Raw genomic sequence first — 23,298 nt, 5'->3', positions numbered from 1 at the left:
TGATTTCTCCTAATTTATGTGTAATTTTATTTTGTTTCTTTTTCTTTTGTAATTTTCTAGTTTTACAATTTATTTCCTTATTTGATAGGCAACCTCTGAACACTATAAATAGAGGGGTTGGCCTAAGGTTTTAGAGGCTTTTAATAAGTTTTTTTTTGTCGTCTTGCTGTCAGTCTCATATTTTCTCTCTAGAACTTGTGAGAATGTTTTGCAAGATAGGCTAAAGTTTTCTTGGTGAGGTTAGAGATGAACTTCTGTTGAGTGACCCAATTCGGGTTTTGATTCCTTATTCTGTAAACTTCAACATCTGAATGAATTAAATCTCATCTATTTTTCTATTACTTCTCAAAATATTGTGTGTCAATTTTTATATAAGTTCAGTCACGCTTTTCTTATGTAATTCTGTCATGCAATGTTTTGTTATTCAAATTATTTTACAAATTGTCTTTTACTGCAATATTGTCAGATTGATATATTGTCGATTTTAGATAACTTGTAATAATAATATTTCTGGAGTCAACATACAGATTTAATTTATTCGGTTATTTAATATTGTGAATCAAAACTTGGATTGGTGAATGAAACATTAGGGATTCTCGACACCTTACCGTTTTTATTATTGAATTTTCTTCATACAAATTCTCTCATTTCTATTTTATTTGCAACAAATTCTCAAAAACTATTCTTTTTCTTTAATTCACTTTTCTCTAACGCTCTTATTCTGTTAGTCTTTCTTGTTATTTTGTTATCTCTCTGTGGATACGACCGCCCTTCTGTGCTACAATTGACCGCTTGTGAATATCACTTTTGGGCGTTAATCACTGTCGTTTCGTCAATTTCGATCAAAACTCGCTTTTCTCACTTTGGATGAATTTTTTTTCTCTTCCTTTCTCTTTGGCTGAGTTCCCTCTGTTCATAGCATGAGAAATAAACATTTCTCACATTTCATCCCTTTAGTGAACCAATAATCTCTAAAGTAAAAGTCCAAAAAATGAAATCTTGACTTTTCCAAGGACATTTTGCAAAATTCCTAAAATATCCGAAAAATATCTTTAATTTTCTTCTCCATTAAGTCTTGGCCAGCCACCTTAGATGCCTCATGGCCTAATCTTAGCCCTTCATCTCATTTTTCACTTTTAATCTCAACCATTGATAATTTAATAATTATCCTATTTTAGTTCAGTTTAATTCCTATCCGATACGCGTTTTTCGGAAAGATGGTCAACTTAGTCAACCTTGACCATTCTTGACTAACTTTTCAAGGGCGACGTTTTGGTTGACTTTTTGTCAACAAATTTTGATTTGGTCAACACAAATCAGTCGAAACCCCAATTTTCTCAATTCGGCCTTCCGAACCCCTTTTTCGTCCATTTTTCGTTCTGATTGTTTCTAAAACCCTAGAATTGATGTCTTTCAATTCTTTTCCATTTCTTAAACTTATCATTCATGTGTTTACCCACTTGTGGGCTTAACACAACATTCCATACTTCTTTCTTAAATACAGTCTGAAAATCGGTAACTGCATCGTAATTCATAAATTTCTTAATTTTAGCTTATAACTTGCTATTTGATACTTATATCGACAAATATTTATCATAAAAGTATTTATATTAATGATACAAAGGATTCTAAAAAATATTATTCTATACAATAATTCTAATAAATTTTTCGGTCATGACAGTAAAATTCAAAGTTTCTATCCATGCTTAAGTATTGTTGCTGACTGGCTAAAAAGCTTAAATGTAAAAATTATCTATATATGCCGTTCTTTTACTTGATTTTTCTTTTTTTTTTATCTATTTTAGAATATGAAAATTTCATCTACGGAGCTTCTTTTACGTTTTTCTTAAAATGTTTGAAATTCTAATTGCTTTTTAGCGATGACAATTTGAACAAGAAAATTTCATCTATGCAATCCTTTTACGTGCTTTCTTTAAAATATGAATTTTCAAATGACTTTAGCGGCAAATGTGGTCCCTAAAACGTTTGGTTTTTTCTATCCCCCGGGCCAAAAGCTCTTGCATTACTCTCATCATCTTCTTCCCCCCTCCTCCTCCTCCTGTATGCTCCTTAATGTGATAATTTATGATTATGTGATGGCAAGGTGATATGATAATAACTTTTTTAAGAGAATGTCCATTGCGATGGACAAATGATTTTTTGGTTAATTAAAAAAATCACAATAGTTTTGTAGACTAATTATAAGAAAATCATTTTGAATAATATATTTTATAAAAAAATCTTTTTAGCATGACAAAAAATGTCAGTCGTTAAAAGATTATTATGATGATTTTTCGACTATTTGTATTTTATTGTGGCTAAAAGGGACTTTTCTCGTACTAATACTATTCTTTTTACGCTCTGTGTAATATCAAAATTAAAATGATATTTAGTACGCTTTGTGTAATATCAAACTTCATTTTAGAATTTTTTAAAGTCATTTTTATTTTTTTATTTTTCAAAGGTAAAAAATAAAAATAATAATAAAAAATAGAATATTTATCGAAAATGGTGCAGCTCATTGCATTAATTCCTAAAAATCGTGTGTTAGTTTTAGGATGCAAAAAATAAATAAAAATGTGAATTTTTAACGCCCCCGGCCACGGGCGTAGTTCCACAGGCGCCCCACTACGCATGTCAGGGGGCTTTCTGACATCGCTTTTTTTTTTTCATTTTTTGAGGTTTATTTTTTGCAGGCTTGCTCAGAAAAATGTAAGGATCATGTCTGTAAAATTTCATAATTTTTTTTATGTCGTTTTTATTGTATTTTATTTTTAAAAGTAAAAAAATAAAGAAAATAATAACAAATAGAATATTCATCACAAAATGATGCCGCTTGTTGCATTAATTTTTAAAAATCGTTTATTAATTTTAGGTGCAAAATGTAAATAAAACGTGAATTTTTCACCCCCCGGCCGCTGGGCACCCCATGGTGCGTTGTGGGGCTTTTAGAAATCTTTTTTTTTTAAAATGATTTTTTGTAGCCATGCTCGGTAAAAGGTAAGTATTGTGTTTGCAAAATTTCACAATTTTTTTATGATGTTTTTATTTTATTTTATTTTTGAAAGGCAAAAAATAGAGAAAATCATAAAAAGAAATAGAATATTCATCAAAAAATTGTGCTGCTTATTGCACTAATTCCTAAAAATCGTGTATTAATTTTAGAATGTAAAACATAAACAAAAATGTGAATTTTTTAACCCCCTGGCCGCTAGACGCCCCACTGCGCGTGTCGGGGGGCTTTTTGACATCTTTTTTTTTCATTTTTTGAGGGTGATTTTTGCATACATGCTCAGAAAAATGTAAGGATCATGTTTGCAAAATTTCAGACTTTTTTGACGTCGTTTTTCTTTTACATTTTTTTCAAAAGAGAAAAATAGAGAAAATCATAAAAAAAAAGATTATTCATCAAAAATTGGTGCCTCTCATTCCATTAATTCCTAAAAAAATGTGTATTAATTTTAGTATGCAAAATAGAAATATAAATTTGAATTTTTGACCCCTCCACTGTTGGGCGACCCACTGCGCGCCGGGGGGCTTTTTAACATTTTTTTTTTCACTTTTTGAAAGCGATTTTTTGCAGATATGCTCAGAAAAATATAAGTATCGTGACTACAAATTTTCAGAATTTTTTGACGTCGTTTTTTTTTATTTTAGTTTTCAAAGTTGAAAAATAGAGAAAATCATAAAAAAATAGAATATTCATCAAAAATTGGTGTCGATTGTTACATTAATTTATAAAAGTCATGTATTAATTTTAGAATACAAAACATAAATAAAAATGTGAATTTTTGACCCCCTGGCCGCTGGGCGCCCCATTGCGTGCCGCTGGGCTTTTTGACATTGGTTTTTTTTTCATTTTATTAGGGCAAATTTTTTGACGGCTTGCTAAGAAAAATGTATAGATCATGTCTGTAAAATTTCATAATTTTTTCACATTGTTTTTATTTTATTTTATTTTATTTTTCAAGGCAAAAAATAAAGAAAATCATAAAAAATAGAATATTCATCAAAAATTGGTGCCGCTTGTTGCATTAATTCCTAAAAATCGTATATTAGTGTCTAACTAATTACATTATGACATGTCATATAAAAGATTTTAACTATTTTTTTAAGTACAGCTAGTTTGACATTGTTGTAGTGTAGAGAATTTTTGGTGTAGCTAATATTAGTCAGAAGTTATTGTGACGAGAAGCACAAAAAGCGTTTGCTAATTTTTTTTAAAGTTAGTTTGACCATCAAAAACAAAAATTTAGATATTTGGTAAACTAATTAATTAATTATTAAAAAAAATATAGTTAGTTTATAGTTAGTTCAAAGTTGCCTAAAATAAAAATACTTTAACATACATATTTATAGTTAGTTTTTTTTCCTATTTTTAAGGTCAATATTCATAACATTTTACACTAAAATAATTAAAAATATTGTTGTAATTTGTTAGTTTAGATATTTCATAAAAATAATTGTTTTTAAGGAGATAAATTATACGTCCACTAAATTTCTTATTAAAAAAATTTGATAATTATTAGAATGTTTGAGTAAAATTTAGGATAGCATACTTATTAAAGCTTTTCAACTCTTAAATAAATATTTTAAAATATGTATCTTTGATTTGGTATGGAAAAATAAAATAGGTATTATGAGAATTAAATTTTCTTATAAAGGTTATTTTAATAAATTTGGCAAATGACAGGATAAATTGTTGTGCAAAAGCAACGTGAAATATGTTTCTCAAACTTAGTTGTTTGATAGCAGTTTTTAGAATCAGCTGGAAAAAAAAAAAAGAATTTATCAAACAGCCTGACTTATTGCAGTTTGTTAAAAAAATTAATTAATTAAAAGCAATCTCCAGAACCAATTGCCAAACAGGCCATTGAATCCGATTTTTAGACTGAGAGATTACATACTAATATTATAAATGTTAACCTCGTATGCAATTTGAATGCAATATATAGCTGGATCATTTTAGAAAATTGAATTTATAATAGGTGTTTCCCAATACAGAAGTTCCCAACTAACATACACAAATCACAATGATTAGCAATTGTTATTAACTATATTTTAGTTTCAATAATGGTTTAGGGGCATGAATCGCCCGAAATTAGTTCTCTAACATTAATCCTCTCCAAATTTTCTTTAAAAAGTTAATTCTAGCTGGTCATTTAAAATTAGTACGAGAAGGGAAATATAATGTACTTATTCCATTAAAAAGATAATAAAAAGAAGAATAAGGAGAAAAATAAGGCTCATTGTGCAGAATCAAAAGGCATATTCTCTAACAGACTAACACCAGTTAATTTTGGGTCAAAAAACAATGCTAGCTTGGCCATCAATATTCATTCTTTTTGTGGAGAAAACCAAAGCCAAGAAACACTCACCTATTTTTAGCCTACTCAATTATATCAGTACGTAATGTATATATAAAGAGACTCTTCCATCATAACTTCCTCGGAAGCGAATTTGGATCCCTCCGAAGCCTTTGAATAGAGGCTGAGGAAAAGAATTAACCATTTGATCGATTTTCTTGCATAATTGCCACCTGGAAAAAACCAAACCAAACCAAACCGAAACGATGGCAATGCAAGCACGTCAGATCAATGGAAAGGTTCTTTTCTGCATGGCAATTTTCTTCCTTGTGACAGTCAATTTGATGGGACGTTCGGGTGCGAAAAGGCTTGGTTACGGGGCTGTAAGGTCCGGTGGAGTTCGTCCATGTGGCCCAAGAACTCCTTGGAATTGCCTTGGCAAACCGGCAAACCGTTATCAGAGAGGCTGCGGTAAAGCATCTGGATGTCGTGATCACGGAGGTGAGGTGGAGATTAGTATCGGACATCGAAACAAGCGTTGGATTCTTCCTATTCCCGATCATCCTCATTACCATCACCATCATCAACATCATAATCACCATCACCATCGTCATCATGAAGAGACCAATGACAGGAAGACCTTCAAGCGGTTTCCCCTCATCAAAGGGCGTGGGGCCAATGGCAGTAATTAACTATTCATGGAATGACAATGTCAAAAATTTGTTACGACATTTTTAGTTTTTTGCTGAAGAAAGATTGTCACAAGAATAATTGTCAAAACGGAACTACGTCAAGAATGACTTGATTAGTTTGATTTTTTTTAATGTGTATTTCAAAGAAAACATTATTGATTCATTTCATTGATTTTTCATTGAACACCATATATATATATTTGTTCCAAGTATTATTTTTGTTCAGTGACCTGCTTTTGATGTGCATTAATTTTCAAACTATAAATCTTTTATTAAGGATAAAAAAAATCATACAAAGGCAACACCGAAATCCATCAAGGATCAAAGACCGGGAAAGGAAGAAGACAAACAAGATTGGATATTAAAATTCCATAAATGATATATTTTTGTATGAAAATTATAATTATCTTAAATAATCCTCAATTACACTTAATGGTTTATAAGAAAACCATCGTTAAAAATAAATTCCTTAACTTCCTTTTTATGACATTGATCGCCACAAGAACGACACTTTTAGCGATGAGCGTTGTATTTCGCTCAAAGTTGTGAATTGGTGACGGCATGATCAAGCGTCCAAAAAAGTTGTGATTCTTTCTTATCATTTCTAAAACTTTTAGAGATGACTTTTGCTGCTTCTAAATGTCCCATGGGAAAATTTTGGTTACTTAGTGAATTTTTTAGCCACGATAAGTTATCATTAAATTCAAAGTTTCTATCCATGGTTAAGTATTGTCGCTGACTGGCTAAAAAGCTTAAATATAAAAATTATCTATATGTGGAGTTCTTTTACTTGTCTTTTCTTTTTTTTTTATCTATTTTAGAATATGCAAATTTCATCTACGGAGGTTCTTTTACGTTTTTATTAAAATGTTTGAAATTCTAATTGCTTTTTAGCAATGACAATTTGAACAAGAAAATTTCATCTATGCAATCCTTTTACGTGCTTACTTTAAAATATGAATTTTCAAATGACTTTAGCGGCAAATGGGGTCCCTAAAACGTTTGGTTATTTATATCCCCCAGGCCAAAAGCTCTTGGATTACTCTCATCATCTTCTTCTTTTTTTCCCCCTTTTTATGCTCCTTAATGTGATAATTTCTGATTATGTGATGGCAAGGTGATATGATAATAACCTTTTTAAGAGAATGTCCATTGCGATGGATAAATGATTTTTTGGTTAATTAAAAAAATCACAATAGTTTTCTAGACTAATTATAAGAAAATAATTTTGAATAATATATTTTATAAAAAACTCTTTTTAGCATGACAAAAAATGTCAGTCGTTAAAAGATTATTATGATGATTTTTCGACTATTTGTATTTTATTGTGGCTAAAAGGGACAATTCTCGTACTAATACTATTCTTTTTACGCTTTGTGTAATATCAAAATTAAAATGATATTTAGTACGCTTTGTGTAATATCCAACTTCATTTTAGAATTTTTTAACGTCATTTTTATTTTTATATTTTGCAAAGGCAAAAAATAGAAAAAATAATAAAAAATAGAATATTCATCAAAAATTAGTGCAACTCATTACATTAATTCTTAAAAATTTTGTGTTAGTTTTAGGCTGCAAAAAATAAATAAAAATGTGAATTTTTAACGCCCCCGGCCACTGGCGCCCCACTACGCATGTCGGGGGCCTTCTGACATTGGTTTTTTTTCATTTTTTGAGGCCTATTTTTTACAGGCTTGCTCAGAAAAATGTAAGGATCTTGTGTGTAAAATTTCATAATTTTTTGATGTCCTTTTTATTGTATTTTATTTTTAAAAGTCAAAAAATAAAGAAAATAATAAAAAATAGAATATTCATCGCAAAATGGTACTGTTTGTTGCATTAATTTTTCAAAATCATGTATTAATTTTAGTGCAAAACGTAAATAAAACGTGAATTTTTCACCCCCTGACCGTTGCGCGTACTGTGCGCTGTGGGACTTTTTGAATTCTTTTTTTTTAAAGCGATTTTTGGTTGCCATGCTCAGAAAAAGGTAAGTATTGTATTTGCAAATTTTCAGACTTTTTTTATGACGCTTTTATTTTATTTTATTTTTGAAAGGCAAAAAATAGAGAAAATCATAAAAAAAAAGTAGAATATTCATCGAAAAATTGTGTCGCTTATTGCACTAATTCCTAAAAATCTTGTATTAATTTTAGAATGCAAAACATAAACAAAAATGTGAATTTTTGAACCCCCTGGCCACTAGACACCTCACTACGCTTGTCGGGGGGCTTTTTGACATCTTTTTTTTCATTTTTTGAGGGCAATTTTTGTTGGGAATGGTGTACTAGAAGAAATAGGATATTTATTATTTATTTAATTATAGAGTTTATTCATATTTTATGTATATATATTTATGAATAGTTTATGAATATCAATGAAAATTCCATGATTATTTATGTGACCTTAAACGTTGTATATAAGTATTATATACGAGAGGATAATGTTTAAGGATAATAATCAAAAATGATGTTCATAATGAATTTAATTAAAGTTCAGAATCTTTAATTAAAACATTATTAATACATGTCATTCCCATTTAGAATGGAATGGTGTTATCTGCATTGTTAGTATGGTGAGATATTGAATGAGTGTATTTCACATAATTAGATTATGTGGAACAAGGACACAGACACAATATGAATTTCTAATAATTTCCATTAAGTATAGAAATTCTAATTGAGTCTACCGATGGTCTATATAGAATGATCTTAATCCAGAGTTCTTAACAGACTCCTATTTATGGATTTATGTCTTTTGATTTACTCGGTACGGATTCTAAGATCCTGAATCCTATTCCTTGTATTTTAGAGACATGATGAAGTAGGTAGCCGGGAATGTTATTATACGAGATGGAATCCATTCCTTCTTGAGATAGAAGTAGATAAATAGTTCTCTTGAGGGTTGATTCGGTACTTGGACCAGTAGGAGCTCCGATTCATGAATGTGTTTTATGAATCACTGTCCATTAGAGAATCAACGGTACTCAAGGATAAAGATATAATTAGAGAGGTTAACGGATTTTACCTAGCTCTAATTATGAATTATTTATGGATGATTGATCTATATGCAGTGACTATATCGAATGGACACTTCACAGTTTAGAAGTAATTTATATCTATAATTTCGAGAGTGCAATTCCAAGTTTATAGTGAAGTAACTACTGGAATTAATAGAATTAATTAATTAAAGTGTTTAATTAATTATTACTTTTATTGGAGCTCGGGATTATAGGTTCATTAGTCCCCGCGTCGTCCTAGTAATTCTACAAGACACAAAAGGCAAAATGAAAATTTTAGAATTACAGAATTCTAAAATTAAACACTCGAAGATAATTAATTGAAAATTAATTATTATTTAAATAATGTGATTATTTAAATTTGAATTTGAACACATCTAGTTTTATCCATTTAAACTTATTTGATAAGTTGTTCAATTTAGAATTCAAATTAATTTAAGTTTGACTTATATTAGAATTTGAATTTGGGTCAAAATTAGACTGCAGGATAAATGATGAGTTTCTCTTCCTTCCCTATCTGATATTGGCGCCCTACACAGGGATAAAATCCCCTATGAATGGCCGGCCATAATGGATAAAAGAAAAGATGAGATTTTGTTTCAAATTCAAATATGAGATAATTAACAAGCTTTATCTTGGAGATTGGATTCATTCTAGAAGTTTGACTTCTACTCTATAAATAAGAGAACAATTTTTTAACACAATTTTTGACCTATATTTGATATGGTGGCTGAAATTCTCTAATATAGTGAATAGGAAAAATTTTCTCCAAACAATTTCACATCGTGCATGCGTTAGTGTTTGTGAAAATTTGAGTGTTTATTCTTACCCGTTTTGTCTCAAGTATGCCCACACACACGTTTTCGTAGATTCTAGGAATTGACATGGAAGATATTGGTTTTTTAGACACAAAGCTTTGGAGCAAGGATTGTTGTCAAAAAACTCAAGTTATCATCCTAATCGGCCGCTAGGTATTATTCCTAATTGAGTTCTTAATAAATAGATTAATGTGATTAATTTATTCGTGCATAAATTAATATAATCTATAGAATATCTCAAAGGTTTTATGAAAATTTTTGTTATACACGATCCGTTATCCCCACGCTTCCGCATCCGAAATCGATTCAGAAACAAACAATTTTTGCAGGCATACTCAAAAAAATGTAAGAATCATGTTTGTAAAATTTTAGAATTTAATGAAAATGATGTAATGAAAATGATGACGGAGCGTAAAGAGGGGAGGATTCGGTTTCTGAAAAAAACGCACATCCATAGTATCTTTACGCAGGAGATCCAAAGTAAACATCTTGTGTTCTCCTGTTAAAGATGTATTCTCTATCAAATATGATCATCTCACTTAGCCTTCTAGAAATGTTCCATAGAGTGTCAATTTAAGGAACACTCTAGAGAAGTCTAGAACTTTCATGCAAGCCTTTAAATAGCAACGGTGGCGCAAAAATATACAAGCATGGGACAATAAGGTTTTAGCTGAAAAGGTTTTAGGGTGAACATTGGAGTCAACAAATAGCTACTCTTATTGACATGAACAGCTAACCATTATCAGTGCAAGACTAGAACCCTATTGGTCAATCCAATGGTTTTTCCCCCAATCATATCATTGGAAAGGAGCAATATCAAAAGTAAAAAGAAACAAAATAGCAGGATTTTCATGAAAGTTCTTGACCCAGGTCCGGCCCAGAAGTGAAATTTGGGCCCGAATGAAAATTTTGAGCCAACTCGGCTCGGCTTAAAATTTTATAGAGTATTTTCAATTTTTTAAAAGGTGTTCCGGCCGGCTAGGCAACCTTGACCCACCTTCGAGTCGGGTATGAGCCAACAGTGACATGCCTCGAGTTGACCTGTTTGACCCGGCCCAAACTTACAGACTAGCCCAAAACAAAAGAATATTTCAGCAAAGTAAGGATGAAAAATGAGAATAAACCAGACAGAATATTTCAGCGAAGCTAGGATGAAAAATGAGAATAAACCAGACAGGGTTGAACCCTTGACCTCTCATAAAAGGTGGGCCCCACTTGAGTCCAATCAGGTAGGGCCCGGCCTACCCTTTGTGAGAGATCCGGGTTCAACCCCGTCAGGTTAAACAGGGGTACTCGAGTAGTATGCCAGCAACTTTGGAAGACATAAAAGGAGCTGATAAAGCAAAGAGCAGCAATTGCTAGTACTAGCCCAAAAGAGAACATTTTCGCTAGGCCAGTTATCATTTCATGGGAATGGAACAAAGCCCTGTAGGAAAAATGACATTTAGTTGAGTGGAAGTAAAAGATCAATTGGAAATCAGAGATTACTATTGGTTTGAAGCATATCATATCATATCAAGAACCTACTTATCAACCCCTTACTGCCATTCATTTGCTGACAAGCAATATCTAAATCATGCAAGTGAAAACATCTGTGAATTTTCCCTCAGCTTAGATAATAAGTAAATTTCAGGTCCGTTGAATAGTTTCCTCAATGCTGCCAGTTATAACAAATGACACATAATACCTTTCAAAAAATATATTTCAAAATTTAACATTCATATATGAGAAAGCTACTGGGAAAGATTTTCCGAGATATCACCATCCTTGAAAGGAAAGCAAATTCGTCATTTTAACTTCTTCATTTTTACTTTTTTGTCCCTCTGAATTCTGCAAGAGTTTCAGCTTACCTCTCTTTTTTGAAAACTTTTGACTCATTGACTGAGCCATTTCTAGTAGATTTCTTAGCAACAAAGCAATAACAGAGTAGTTGCTAACCAGGAAATTAGAAAAAAAAAAAAAAAAAAAAAGCTTTAATTGATTTAATGGTCAGACAGAAACACTGTTGGCCTGAATGGAAGATGCAGCAACATTATGCAAAAAAAAATTGCGACACTCTAAAACAGTTTCACCCAAAAAGGAATTTCTATTAACCACAGGATTTCATATAATACAATATAAATGCATTACAGCTGATTCCCAGCCTTTTAAGCAACAGTAACTTGAATCCCAAATTGCAGATAATTGACACATTCAGCATACATCAAATTAGATATCATATCCAACCTAATCTCTATCCTGTATCAAATTGTTGATCATTTTTGCCAAAGGAAGAGTTCCCTTTGCCATGATCTCTACTCTACAAGTATTGGAGGCATGAGAAAACAATGAAAGCCCAAAAAGTATAAGTTCAGGGAGGAAGAGTCGAGATGACAAGAACCCGTGCCAATAATGGGGCTCTAGATCAAAAAACGCATCAAAAAATCTTCGAGTGCCTTGCAAATCAAGCTTAAGCAGAATATCCATACCGAAACAGAAGAACTCCCTTTGTCTCCTCCTCTGTATGGGCCATAGATCTTTCCAAACTTCTGCAGATAATTCATGTCCCGAAAGGCTTCCATTTGAGCCTAAATACTGAACTATGGAATTAGCAACAATAGGTGCTGCCGCCAAAGTTCTCGCCACCATATAACCAGTTGAAGGGTGCACCATCCCTGCTGTACCACCAATTCCAACAACTCTTTGAGGAAGCACCGGAAGAGGCCCGCCCATTGGAATGACACAATGTTCATCCTCTTCAATGCTCTTGACATTTATGCCCAAGTGTCTTAACCTAGCAACCATCCTTTCCTGAATATCCTTCATGGCTAATCCAGGCCGAGCTACTAAAGACGTTTCTTCAAGAAATATCCTATTGGACGAAAAGGGCATTGCATATAGAAAAGTAGGAATCCTACTGTTCCTTTCTTTTATCTCCTTATTATTGTTGAGATGGGAATCTCTCCAGTCCATGAATACCATTTTATCTACATCAAACGGGTGTTCGTCAACTTCGGCCAAAATCCCATAAGCCACTTGGTAACCTGGATTATAGGGCTCATCATACTGCACGTGGCATCTTGAAAAGCCAGTCGCATCAAGAACCACAGTAGCCTGAATAGTGACACCATCATTGCAGATCAAAAGTGACTTAGCCTCCTCATGAATAACCTTAATAACTTTAGCCTGGTGAAACTTAACACCATTTGATATGCACTTTTGCATCACTTTCGACTTCAGCTGCTTCCTGTTAACCCTCCCATAAGGCCTACCTAAATCCTTTTTAGATTTTTCATCTATGAACACAACAGCACCAGACCAGGTGGTGTCAAGGCAATCAAGCAAATCCATGGCCTCAAATTCATCCACCCAAACACCATAATTATTGGGCCAAATTACTTTTGGAGACGGGTCAATCAAACACACCGAAAGCCCTGCGTCGGAGACCTGCTGCGCCACCGCGAGCCCCGCCGGACCGCCTCCCACAACTGCAAGGTCCACCACAAGACCCTTTGACGGGTCATACAAGGGAAGCTCAAAATCTAGATTCTCCTTCTTGGTTTCAGGCACAAGCTCCAGAAGAGCACTACTACTAACCTTAACACAAGCAGTCCTACCCCATTTCGGGTTTGGCTTCTTTAGTCCAAATCTAAGTTCCTGAAGCCTGGATGGGTTTGAATTGCCAACTTTCTCCGAAAACCCACGTAGTGGGTGCAAGAATTCAAGCTTATTATGTGTTTTGAGTAAAGTGTCCATGAAATCTCAATCTGGGTCAGTAATATATCTGCAAAATCCCAACTGGGTCACCTCAAATTTTCTGAAATAACAATCCGGTTGTGAAAAAATTTAGCGAATTCCAAACCCAGGAACTTAAATCCAAAAACGGGTCTTTTGACTCAAGAAAAAGAATATGAAGTTCTGGTTTTGTAAAGCAAATAAATTTCCACCTAGAAATGAGATAAGTAAGCAGAAATCAAGAAAAATAATAATAAATTTAGAGCAAATAATGGATACTAATGGATGCTACTAGGAAGAACTGGTAAAGTTATGGACTTACCATAAAGCATGGACAGAAAAGAGAAACCACGAGAAAATATAGCATTTTTAGAGCCCAATTTTGAAGAGGCTAATGGGGAACACTCTAAACTCTGAAGAGATATTTGTGAAGGCGAAGCGTGTGGCCTGTCCTCAACAACAAACTTTTGGTGGCTCCACAAATAGCAGAACTTATATTATAAATAATGGGTATGTCAGTTGGGCGAGCTCTATTTCTCTATGGGTGGGGTGAAATCATAAACACCTTTGGATCAAAGATCTATGGCCCAAAATAACCATTCCCATAGAAACAAAAATAAAGACTCCCGCGTCTAAATAGATCCTTTCTTCTGAGTCAAAAAATTCATCTCAAACATTTAAAAAAAAAAAAAAAAAATTCATCTCAAATCTCCTCCGATGGAATCCCTCTCCTCCCACGGCGCCGGCACGAAGACGGCGCATCTCGCCCCTCCTCCTGCGACAGCCCTCCCTCGACGACAGCACCAAATCAAATGAAGTCCTCCCAGCTCTCCTCCTTCGAGATCATCGTCTTTTCCGTCAACTCTCCATCGCCGCCACATTCTTGTCTTCTTCAACGCCGGAGGTCACGCTGTAAGACCTCTTCAAGTTTACTATCACTAACGACTTCATTGACGTTATTAAGTGACCCGCTGATTAATAGGACGAAGAGCATGAGATTTATGTTGTTTGGGTTTGATTTGGCGTTGACTGGGGCTTTGTCGTGGCTCTGTATTTCCAATTCTTCATATTCCAGCGTTCATCAAACGAATGGGTCTAATAAATGATCTGAATTTGTTTGATTTGTTTTACAGGCAGTCTCTGATTAATGAAGGAATACTCATCTTTTGGGTTCTTAAAAAAGAAATAGTTCCCCCTTGTAATCTTTGGTAATATTTTTTGAATTTTATGTAATATTATTATTGTGTTTTAATCCGTTGAGTCTGCTTGATATGACGAACATAGAAGAGTTGTTTGTGTAAGAAGAAAATGAATGAACTTTGAGGGGAGGAATGAATTTAGAAAGCAAGTTTGGCCATCTGATAACAAGAGCAAACAAAAAACATGATCCCAAAACCAGGGGAACAACTTGATCTAATCACCTAGTTTAGGAATTTTGGTTTCTGAGTTGTCTTTGTTTTTTTTTTTTTTTTTTAGAACGTTTCTGGGTTGTCTTTAGAGCCAGTGAAGATGTCATAAACTCTTTTTTCTCTCTTTTTTTTTTTCTTTTTTAGCTTTGATATTTTCAAAAAATAATAGAGCTTCGGAAGCAAACTAGCAAATCTCGCCGGAGTCGAGCAAATCTCGCCGGAGTTGAGCGAGGCAAAGCTGAGAGTCGCCGGAGGATGGGAGCCACGGTGGTTGGGCGTGAAAGGGGCGGGGTTATTGAGGGGACATCTTAGCGGTGATGGGTCGTAAGGCAAAAGATATATTATTCCTCTTTTTTCTTTTTTTGTTGTGTTTTTGCTATAATTCAGTGTGTGCAAGACTATATACACCCTCACCAAAAATCATTATTGACCTTCGGATGTTACCCTATTGGTAGGGGCCCGCCTCCTACCATAGACTTGCCCATAAATAAAATCTAAAAATAATTTTTTTTTTTTTTTTTTACATTTAAATACATGTAAATGAACTATAGGACAAAGGATAATTTCTATGGTGGATAATTGGGCAGTGTCAACCACGTCTTGAAGTGGTCCACCATTTCCCCCATTTTGCTCCTTTATCGGGAGGATGGAGCCAAATGTGAATGTTAAATAATAACGAGTTCTTGTGAAAAAATAATAATAATAATAATAATAATATAAATAAATAAACAATAGTTTTTCTTTTTTCTTTTCTTTCAATTTATTAAGAACATATTATACTCAAATTTAAATCATTAATTTTGCTATAGTATTTTTTATAAAAAATTTAAATTTTAAATATTAAAATCAATATTATAATTTAAATATATCTTTTAAACGGATTTAAAAAAAAAGTTTAACTCCTTTTAGTTAAGAATTAGTAAATTAGGGCTTGTTCTTTTGAGTGAAAAATTCAAAAAAATGCAACTCGAATTACAACTTTATTCGAGTTTATGTTCTTTTAAGTTTGAACTCGAGTTTGGGACTAAAACTCGAGTTCAAGTTTCCCCTTCAACTCGAGTTCAGAAACTCGAACTCAAATTAATGAACAGTGTTTTTTCTATTCTTAAAACTGCTATAACTTTTTTCATTTTAATTCTGATTGAGATGATTTTTTTTCTATGCGTTGACAACGAAAAGACGAATAAAACCTCACTCATATACCCTATTAAAATTTTTCATCAGTATTGAGTTTTTATTAAAATACTATCTAAATACAAATTCAAGTTTTGACTCACTCAAACACAAACTCAAAAAGATTATTATCTCAAACCATAACTCAAATGTACACAACCAAACACAAACTCAAGTTATAACTTTAACTCAAATTATAACTCAAATTTAACTCAAAAATTATTCTCAAATTAAACTCCAAAAGAACAAGCATATTTACTCGATATCTAGACCCTATCTACAATCTAATATGTGCTATATAATAAAAGTGCAATGAAACAAACAACAATGTTTTAATTTTCTTTTCCACTTATACCCTTTTCCTTTTTTTTTTTGTCAATTTAATTGTTTAAATTGACAATGCTCATCTACTATGGATATAAGTGGTCAGTAATTAACAAATGAAACTTGAATTATAAATTGATAGAGAATAAATTTAATTCTTGATTATTACGTCGATGGGACCAGTTGATTCATTTTATAAGTGTTGGATGAAGGTGTGGGGGCACCAACTATCTCCTTTTGAGTTAGCAAAAAGATTTAGTGCAATTGACGGCGGAAATTAGTAATTTGAATTATGCTTCCTCTTAAACAAAAAATACAAAGATGGTTAAACTTGGAGTATTAGTTTAGGGGGCTTTGATTTCCTCTACCGGTAGGGTAAGATCTAAAGATTAATATTAGATCATGGGGAGGGTTTACATGGTATCTCTCACACCAAATAATAGACTAAGCACAACCTTTTTTTGCTAAATAAAATAAAATTAAAAAAAAATTTGAAAAAGAATAATAAGACCTCGTTCATTTCACCGATTCGAGTTTTTAGTTTTAAATTTTTACAGTAAAAAGCTCTTAGAAAATGTCACATCTAACTTTACTGCTACAGTAAAAAGCTCTCAAAAAATATCACATCTCAGCTCGAATTAAAAACTTGAATCCGCAAAGTGAACGAGGCCTAAGTCTCTTCCCCTCCGATCATCCCCAACCAACGACTTGCCCCCGTCAGTCCCAGCCACCGTGGCTCTCAGCCTCCGGCAAGCCCAGCCTGCCCCACCCATATCTCCGTGCTCCCAACTCTGGCAAGATTCGCAAATGGATCATGAGTAGGTTGCAGGTGTTGGTCTCCCAATCCATCTGCAAGGTCGGTGATCCCAAACTTGAGGAGGTCCGACGGTGACCTATGAGGCGGTGTGGCCCCATCTCTTCTCCCCACGGCGGCATGAAGGCAACTACCTCGCACCCTCACAAGTCTCAATGAAAATAAAAGATACCCATCTGACACACATGGAAATTTTCTATTGGGTTTCGCTGTACAGATCAAGGCTTCGTTTATTTCACTTATTCGAGTCTACAATTTGACTTTTATTACAGTAAAAAGCTCTCAGAAACAGTCACATCTCACTTTTTTGCTACAGTAAAAAGCTCTCAGAAACAGTTACATCTCAACTCAAATTAAAAATTCAAATTAGAGAACTAAACGGACCCTAAGCTTGTGCTACAAGACCAATATTACTTTAATTATCAAGATAAACTATTCTCAACAGAAATAGTAGAAAATATGCCAATATGAAAAGCTTAAGAAAGTTTATAGGCCAATTTTTAGTTATAGAAATTAATATGCCATAACTTGTTAAGTTATGGTTCATAACCAGATAAGTTATGGACAAACTTGTCAAGTTATAGACAATAACTTGTCAAGTTATGGTTCATAACCAGACAAGTTATGGACAAAAACAATAATTTGGCTTATTTATTAACTTATGTAAACTATTTGTCTATTAATTTTAATTCATCTCAAGTCTTGGCCTATTTTCCTCTTTCTCCCTATTCTCAATTGAGTTAGACAATGGGCCCGTTTGGCAGAGTTTTTACTTTTATTTTTAGCCAGTAGAATAAGAGAAGCAAAAGTTATGATTTTCAGTAAGTATTTAGAACAAAGAGCTTAACGGGTCAAAATGATTTTTACATTTTCTAATAAGCAATAAAAATGCTAGAATTAAGTTTATAATGCCTTAATTAAACTCTTGTACAAGTTTCAAAGTCTATTCAAAAGTGTTTTTTTTTTTTAGAAGCCTCAATTTTTAGTTTTGACTGGAAGTTCTTTTGAAAAGCCAAAATACTTCTAAGAGATCATCCAAACACTTTCAGAAGCAGCTTTTGAACCTAGGAAATTAAAAACAGCTTTTAAAAAGTTCTCACAAACATACCCAATATTGCAATCTCACTAACACAAAATTATATATAAGAAGTTATTTGCTACTACTATAAATTCAACAATTTCATATCATTCACACGTTTTAATACCTACACTGAATTATCCAGTTGTTTTCTAAGAAAACCTAATGATTAAGAGTAATATGGCTATTTGCTTTTTCGTTATTTTTATTATTTTGTATTAAAGGCATTGATATTTCCGCTTTATTAGTGTTAGTTTATGTTGTTTTATTATTGTGTTAGTTCTATAATAACGAAAGTGAGTTTTCTGTCTTCTGACTTTGTGAATGTATCTCAACCCATTTATGAATAACATGGGTGATGGTATTATATTAGATTTGATTTTATATCGTGTCGCTTATGTCCCCATTATTTGGGGTTTGGTCTTGGCCGATTGGGTTAATCCATCAATTGTAATATTTTTGTCTAACGAGCTTTAGTCACGCACAATCTTTATATGTCAAGCAGGTCTTTTTCTGTTGGGTCTCGGCACTTGTGTTTTATCTTTGTGCTTCATCTGTTTGTATTGGTGGATCCAGTCAATATTTGAGGTTGAATTCTATTGTAAGTAGTGCTCACTCGTTACTAATTTGAGTATATAATTTTGTTCTAATGAAATGAAATTTTTCCAAAAAAAAAAAAAAGAAAAGAAAAGAGTAATGTTAGTGACTTGAAAAGGTGTTTCTATAACACACTACAAAATAACAAAAGAAAAAGGAAAGAAAATGTACTAAGCGAAGAAAAAATGCTCAATAAAAAAACGTGATTTCTTTATCAAAATAAGGTTAATTGAATTATTGGTTAAAAAAGTTCTATTTATGTTCAAAATTAAAATCATGATGCAATGGGTGTCACTTTCATTCTTCTATTTATTATTAGTTGAAGAGTATGCGTGGAGCGCATGTATTCAACTTGTTACATTTTTCTAGATATTAAGATCTAAATTTTTTTTTAAAATTTTTTTATTGACTTATTATTCTTTTAAGAGCTTAGTTTTGTAAAAACAAAAATAAAAAAATTAAGTATAGCACAGTTAAAGAGAAAATTAGTGAGTAAATTATTTATGAGTACATATAAAAAAAATATATATATATATATATATTTGAGAGCACTACAAAGAAAAAAAATATTTAGGTATGGAAACATTTGAAAAGAAATGATTAACTATATATAAAAAATATATATGAGGGCCACGTTTAGAACAAGACTATTGAGTAGGCTCATATGTGAGAAAATCTATTTAAAATAAAATAAATAGTAGTTGACAGTACCACTTAAAAAAACATATATAAATATAGAGGTATTTGCGAACTATTACCTCAACAAGTCACAGTTAAAAATGTAAATTTTTCTTAAAAAAAAAAAAAAAAAAGAGAAAGAAAAAAGGGCTTTGATCAAAACAAGCATTGTTTTATTTAAAACTATAAAAACTATAAAATAATAGAAGACACATTTGACTATTCCTATTTAAATAAGGATGTATTGAAAAAAATATATATTTTAAAGCGGACAAATGAAATTCTCTAAAAAATTTTCTCTAATCATTAATGTCATAACTATAATCTAAATCCGTACACATACTAGCATGCACAATTCTAAATTTTGCCGCACAAAACTAAATTAAACATTAAAATTTCAAGCAAATTGCAAGATTGAAACTTCGCTATGCTCGGAATCATTTATCACTAATAAACACTACACAACAACTCTAATTTATTTTATGCGTAAAATCTTGATAGGAGGGGATAATATTAATCTCTACTCTACTATGCCCAATAGTCGTGATATTCCCAGCATGTTTCTAATACATTATAACAAATAATATAATTATGTGGAATTAAACATGCATCGCAAAATAATTTTAATTTATTGTAAATAATCTAAGCATGCTCAGGCAATTTTAGTTATAGCTCAAAATAAATAAGCATCACAAAAAATGGCATAAATATATATATATATATATCAATTTTCGAAAATAAAATTGCATATATATATATATACATTATAACAAATAATATAATTATGTGGAATTAAACATGCATCGCAAAATAATTTTAATTTATTGTAAATAATCTAAGCATGCTCAGGCAATTTTAGTTATAGCTCAAAATAAATAAGCATCACAAAAAATGGCATAAATATATATATATATATATATCAATTTTCGAAAATAAAATTGCATATATATATATATATATATCTGAATCACATATTGCACATAATTAACAAATGTTTCTAAGAAATAAATTATTGCATAAGAGAAATACGTATTAACAAAATAATATGCAATTTCAAATCATATATTACATATGTACAAAATAAGGCAACTTCTTAAATCTGGAAAAACAAGTAAAAGAAATGTGTTTAAAAAAAATTAAACCAAAATTATTTTTTTTTTAGTTTTTCTCGGCTGGTTGGTGGCTGGAATAGCCTCTGTCTTGGGCTAAAAGGTGCAGGCCTGGGCGCTGCCTAGGGTGTTCCTTGGTGCAAGCCTAGGCGCAGCATGAGCTGCACATGCACAGCACCACAGCCAGGCCCAGATACAAGGCCCACAGCCTAGCAAATCTGTAGCAATGCAGCCCTGCACTCTCCGTTGCCGGGCGGGCAGTACACACGCCGCGTTTAGCTACCTCCGGCGAGATTCACGTTGTTAAAACCAAATCTTCCAGCCATGCCTGCTCAGACTCTGTGCCTTTTGCCGCCGCATTCTGCCTCGACGGTGGCGAGTGGGACTCCCTCTCTGTCTCGCAAGAGTAGGATTTGAAAAGGCATATTATAAATTAGGTAAGTAATCACGTGAATAACTCAAAACTTTAAGGAGACGTTTAGTTCATAGATTAAAATTATTTTCGATTTACGTATATTTTTTATGAGAGAAAATACTGTAACAAATCACGAATCATGATTCGAATCAGAATACAAATCCCCCAACTAAACAACTCATAAAATTTAAAACTCTCTCATTGAATCCGTTTCAAGCAAACAACATACCGTTACAAAGATAATTCCAAGACAAATCAGGCCATATGAAGAAGGTTTCCAAATTCAAGGAGATGATATCAGAAAACATGGTCAAAATTACGAATTTTAAAACTTTAACTCTAATTTTCTCTCAAACCGTTAATTCAAAAAATCTGAAATTTTGATCGGAGAGTAACCGAAAAAACAAAAAATCATGGGTAAATGATAAACAAAAATCACAAGAAAATAATGAAAAACAATAATTTCCGATATTAGATTTTTGTTTACCTATCTTCATGTTTAATCGTACATAGAATATGGAGACTACTCTTGTCCGCTCTGATACAAATGATGAAAAAACATACCCCAGGTACATATGTGAAAGTGTTCGGGTGGTGTCATATCTGATATCCGATTTGGCACTGCCCAAGGAATCCTCACAAAAATGCCTCGCGATATTCCATCATCACGAGCACAATCTCTACATTCTAATTCTCACGATCCTCCACGATTATGATCGTCATCATGTCCTTAATTGCTCACATTGTGTGTAGTTATTGTAAAGACAGAGCTCGAACAACTATGATAAATCTACAACTCAAGAACGTATTAAGAATAAAAGAGAGAGAGAGGTTATTGCAAAGACAGAGTCCGAACAATTATGATAAATTCACAACTCAAGAACATATTAAGAATAAGAGGGAGAGAGAGAGAGAGAAAGAGAGGTTATTACAAAGACAGAGCCCGGACAACTATGATAAATCCACAACTCAAGAACATATTGAGAGAGAGAGAGAGAGAGAGAGAGAGAGAGAGAGAATTGACAGAGTTTCGATGAATTTCTGTCACACTCGTTCTTACCTTGCTATCTTGATATTTATAGTCACATCTATCATAAAGAGAGCATGCATAAAATATGAAAATTATCTCTTCGATTGTTTGCCAGGGAGTAAATTACCCGATTACTCAATCTGTTAATATATTAGAGATATTCCATAATTTTTCAGAAAATACTTTTCCTTTTATATCTCATGAATTTTATTCCAAATAAAATCCGCTCGTTGATTTTTTGCTATGGACCATTATAAGCGCCTTAAAGTCAAACAATTTTATTCTTTCAATCGTAACGAATGCAAAGAGTTAATTTTTTAAATTTAATATAGTTATTTATATTTTAAATTAAATAAATATTAAAATAATTTATATTTAGTTAAAATAAAGAATATAATTAGAGTGAATCACTTAAAAATTACTAGTTAAAATAATTTTTTAGCTATTTTAGTTAAATTTATAGAGTTCTTAAACTTTTTTTTAGCTAAACCGGAGGCTGCTCCTATGAGTGTAGGTTGTGAATGCCTGAACGGTGTTGCCTGGTTTCGGCAATTTTTCGGCGACGTTTTGACGCTCGTTCTACATGCTTCAATTATCAATTTATTTAACATTGTGACGTTTGATTTATGAGTTTAGAATCATAGCTTACGATTCTAATTTTTAAAATTTAAATTTTTTATAATAAAAAAACACTATAAAAAATTAAGAGCCCGTTTAGTTCGCTAATTCGAGTTTTTAATTTGAGTTGAGATGTGATTTTATGTGAGAGCTTTTTACTATAACAAAAAAGTTAGATGTGATTGTTTGTGAGAGCTTTTTACTGTAGCAAAACTCGAATTCTAAACTCGAATTAGCGAAATGAACAGGGCCTAAGAATTATAATCTTAAATCAGATCAAAATCCTCAAAATAAACTGAACAAATTTTAATAGTCACCGGTGCTCGAGTTTCTGACATTGCGTTTGGAGGATCAACATCCTCGTCGTGGACGAGTCTCAACGTCGGTGACGGAGTGCTTGGCAGGTGAGAAAGAAAGACAAACGGAAACGTTAAAGCTAGAAACGGAGCGTTAGAATTATTTTGGTGATTGGCATTTTTTAAGTGACGTGTAACAATTTTATTG

General features: G+C 32.4%; 1 protein-coding gene across 4 annotated transcripts; it reads right to left on the bottom strand.

Annotated features, from left to right (window-relative positions):
• Positions 1 to 11,850: 11,850 nt before the first annotated feature.
• Positions 11,851 to 14,024, bottom strand: LOC21389273 (lycopene beta cyclase, chloroplastic/chromoplastic). Of its 4 annotated transcripts, none has more exons than XM_024170764.1 (2): positions 13,872 to 14,024; positions 11,851 to 13,761 (listed from the first exon to the last, which is right to left on the bottom strand). In XM_024170764.1, exon 2 carries the CDS (start codon positions 13,568 to 13,570, stop codon positions 12,062 to 12,064), a length of 1,509 nt encoding a protein of 502 aa, XP_024026532.1. In that variant the 5' UTR covers positions 13,571 to 13,761; positions 13,872 to 14,024; the 3' UTR covers positions 11,851 to 12,061. The 4 variants fall into 4 exon arrangements, with proteins under 4 accessions (XP_024026532.1, XP_024026533.1, XP_024026534.1 ...); XM_024170765.1 differs by having other exon boundaries at positions 11,851 to 13,732; XM_024170766.1 differs by having other exon boundaries at positions 11,851 to 13,631.
• Positions 14,025 to 23,298: the final 9,274 nt, after the last annotated feature.

The sequence above is a fragment of the Morus notabilis genome, unplaced genomic scaffold, assembly GCF_000414095.1.
Source record: "Morus notabilis unplaced genomic scaffold, ASM41409v2 Scaffold1294, whole genome shotgun sequence".
Lineage (NCBI taxonomy): Eukaryota > Viridiplantae > Streptophyta > Magnoliopsida > Rosales > Moraceae > Morus > Morus notabilis.
Note: the sequence above shows the minus strand (reverse complement) of the source record. Positions and strands in the feature narration are given on the sequence as shown.

Excerpts from the sequence above, each read along its gene's own strand:
- LOC21389273 (XM_024170764.1), bottom strand. The coding sequence starts at position 13,570 with ATGGACACTTTACTCAAAACACATAATAAGCTTGAATTCTTGCACCCA.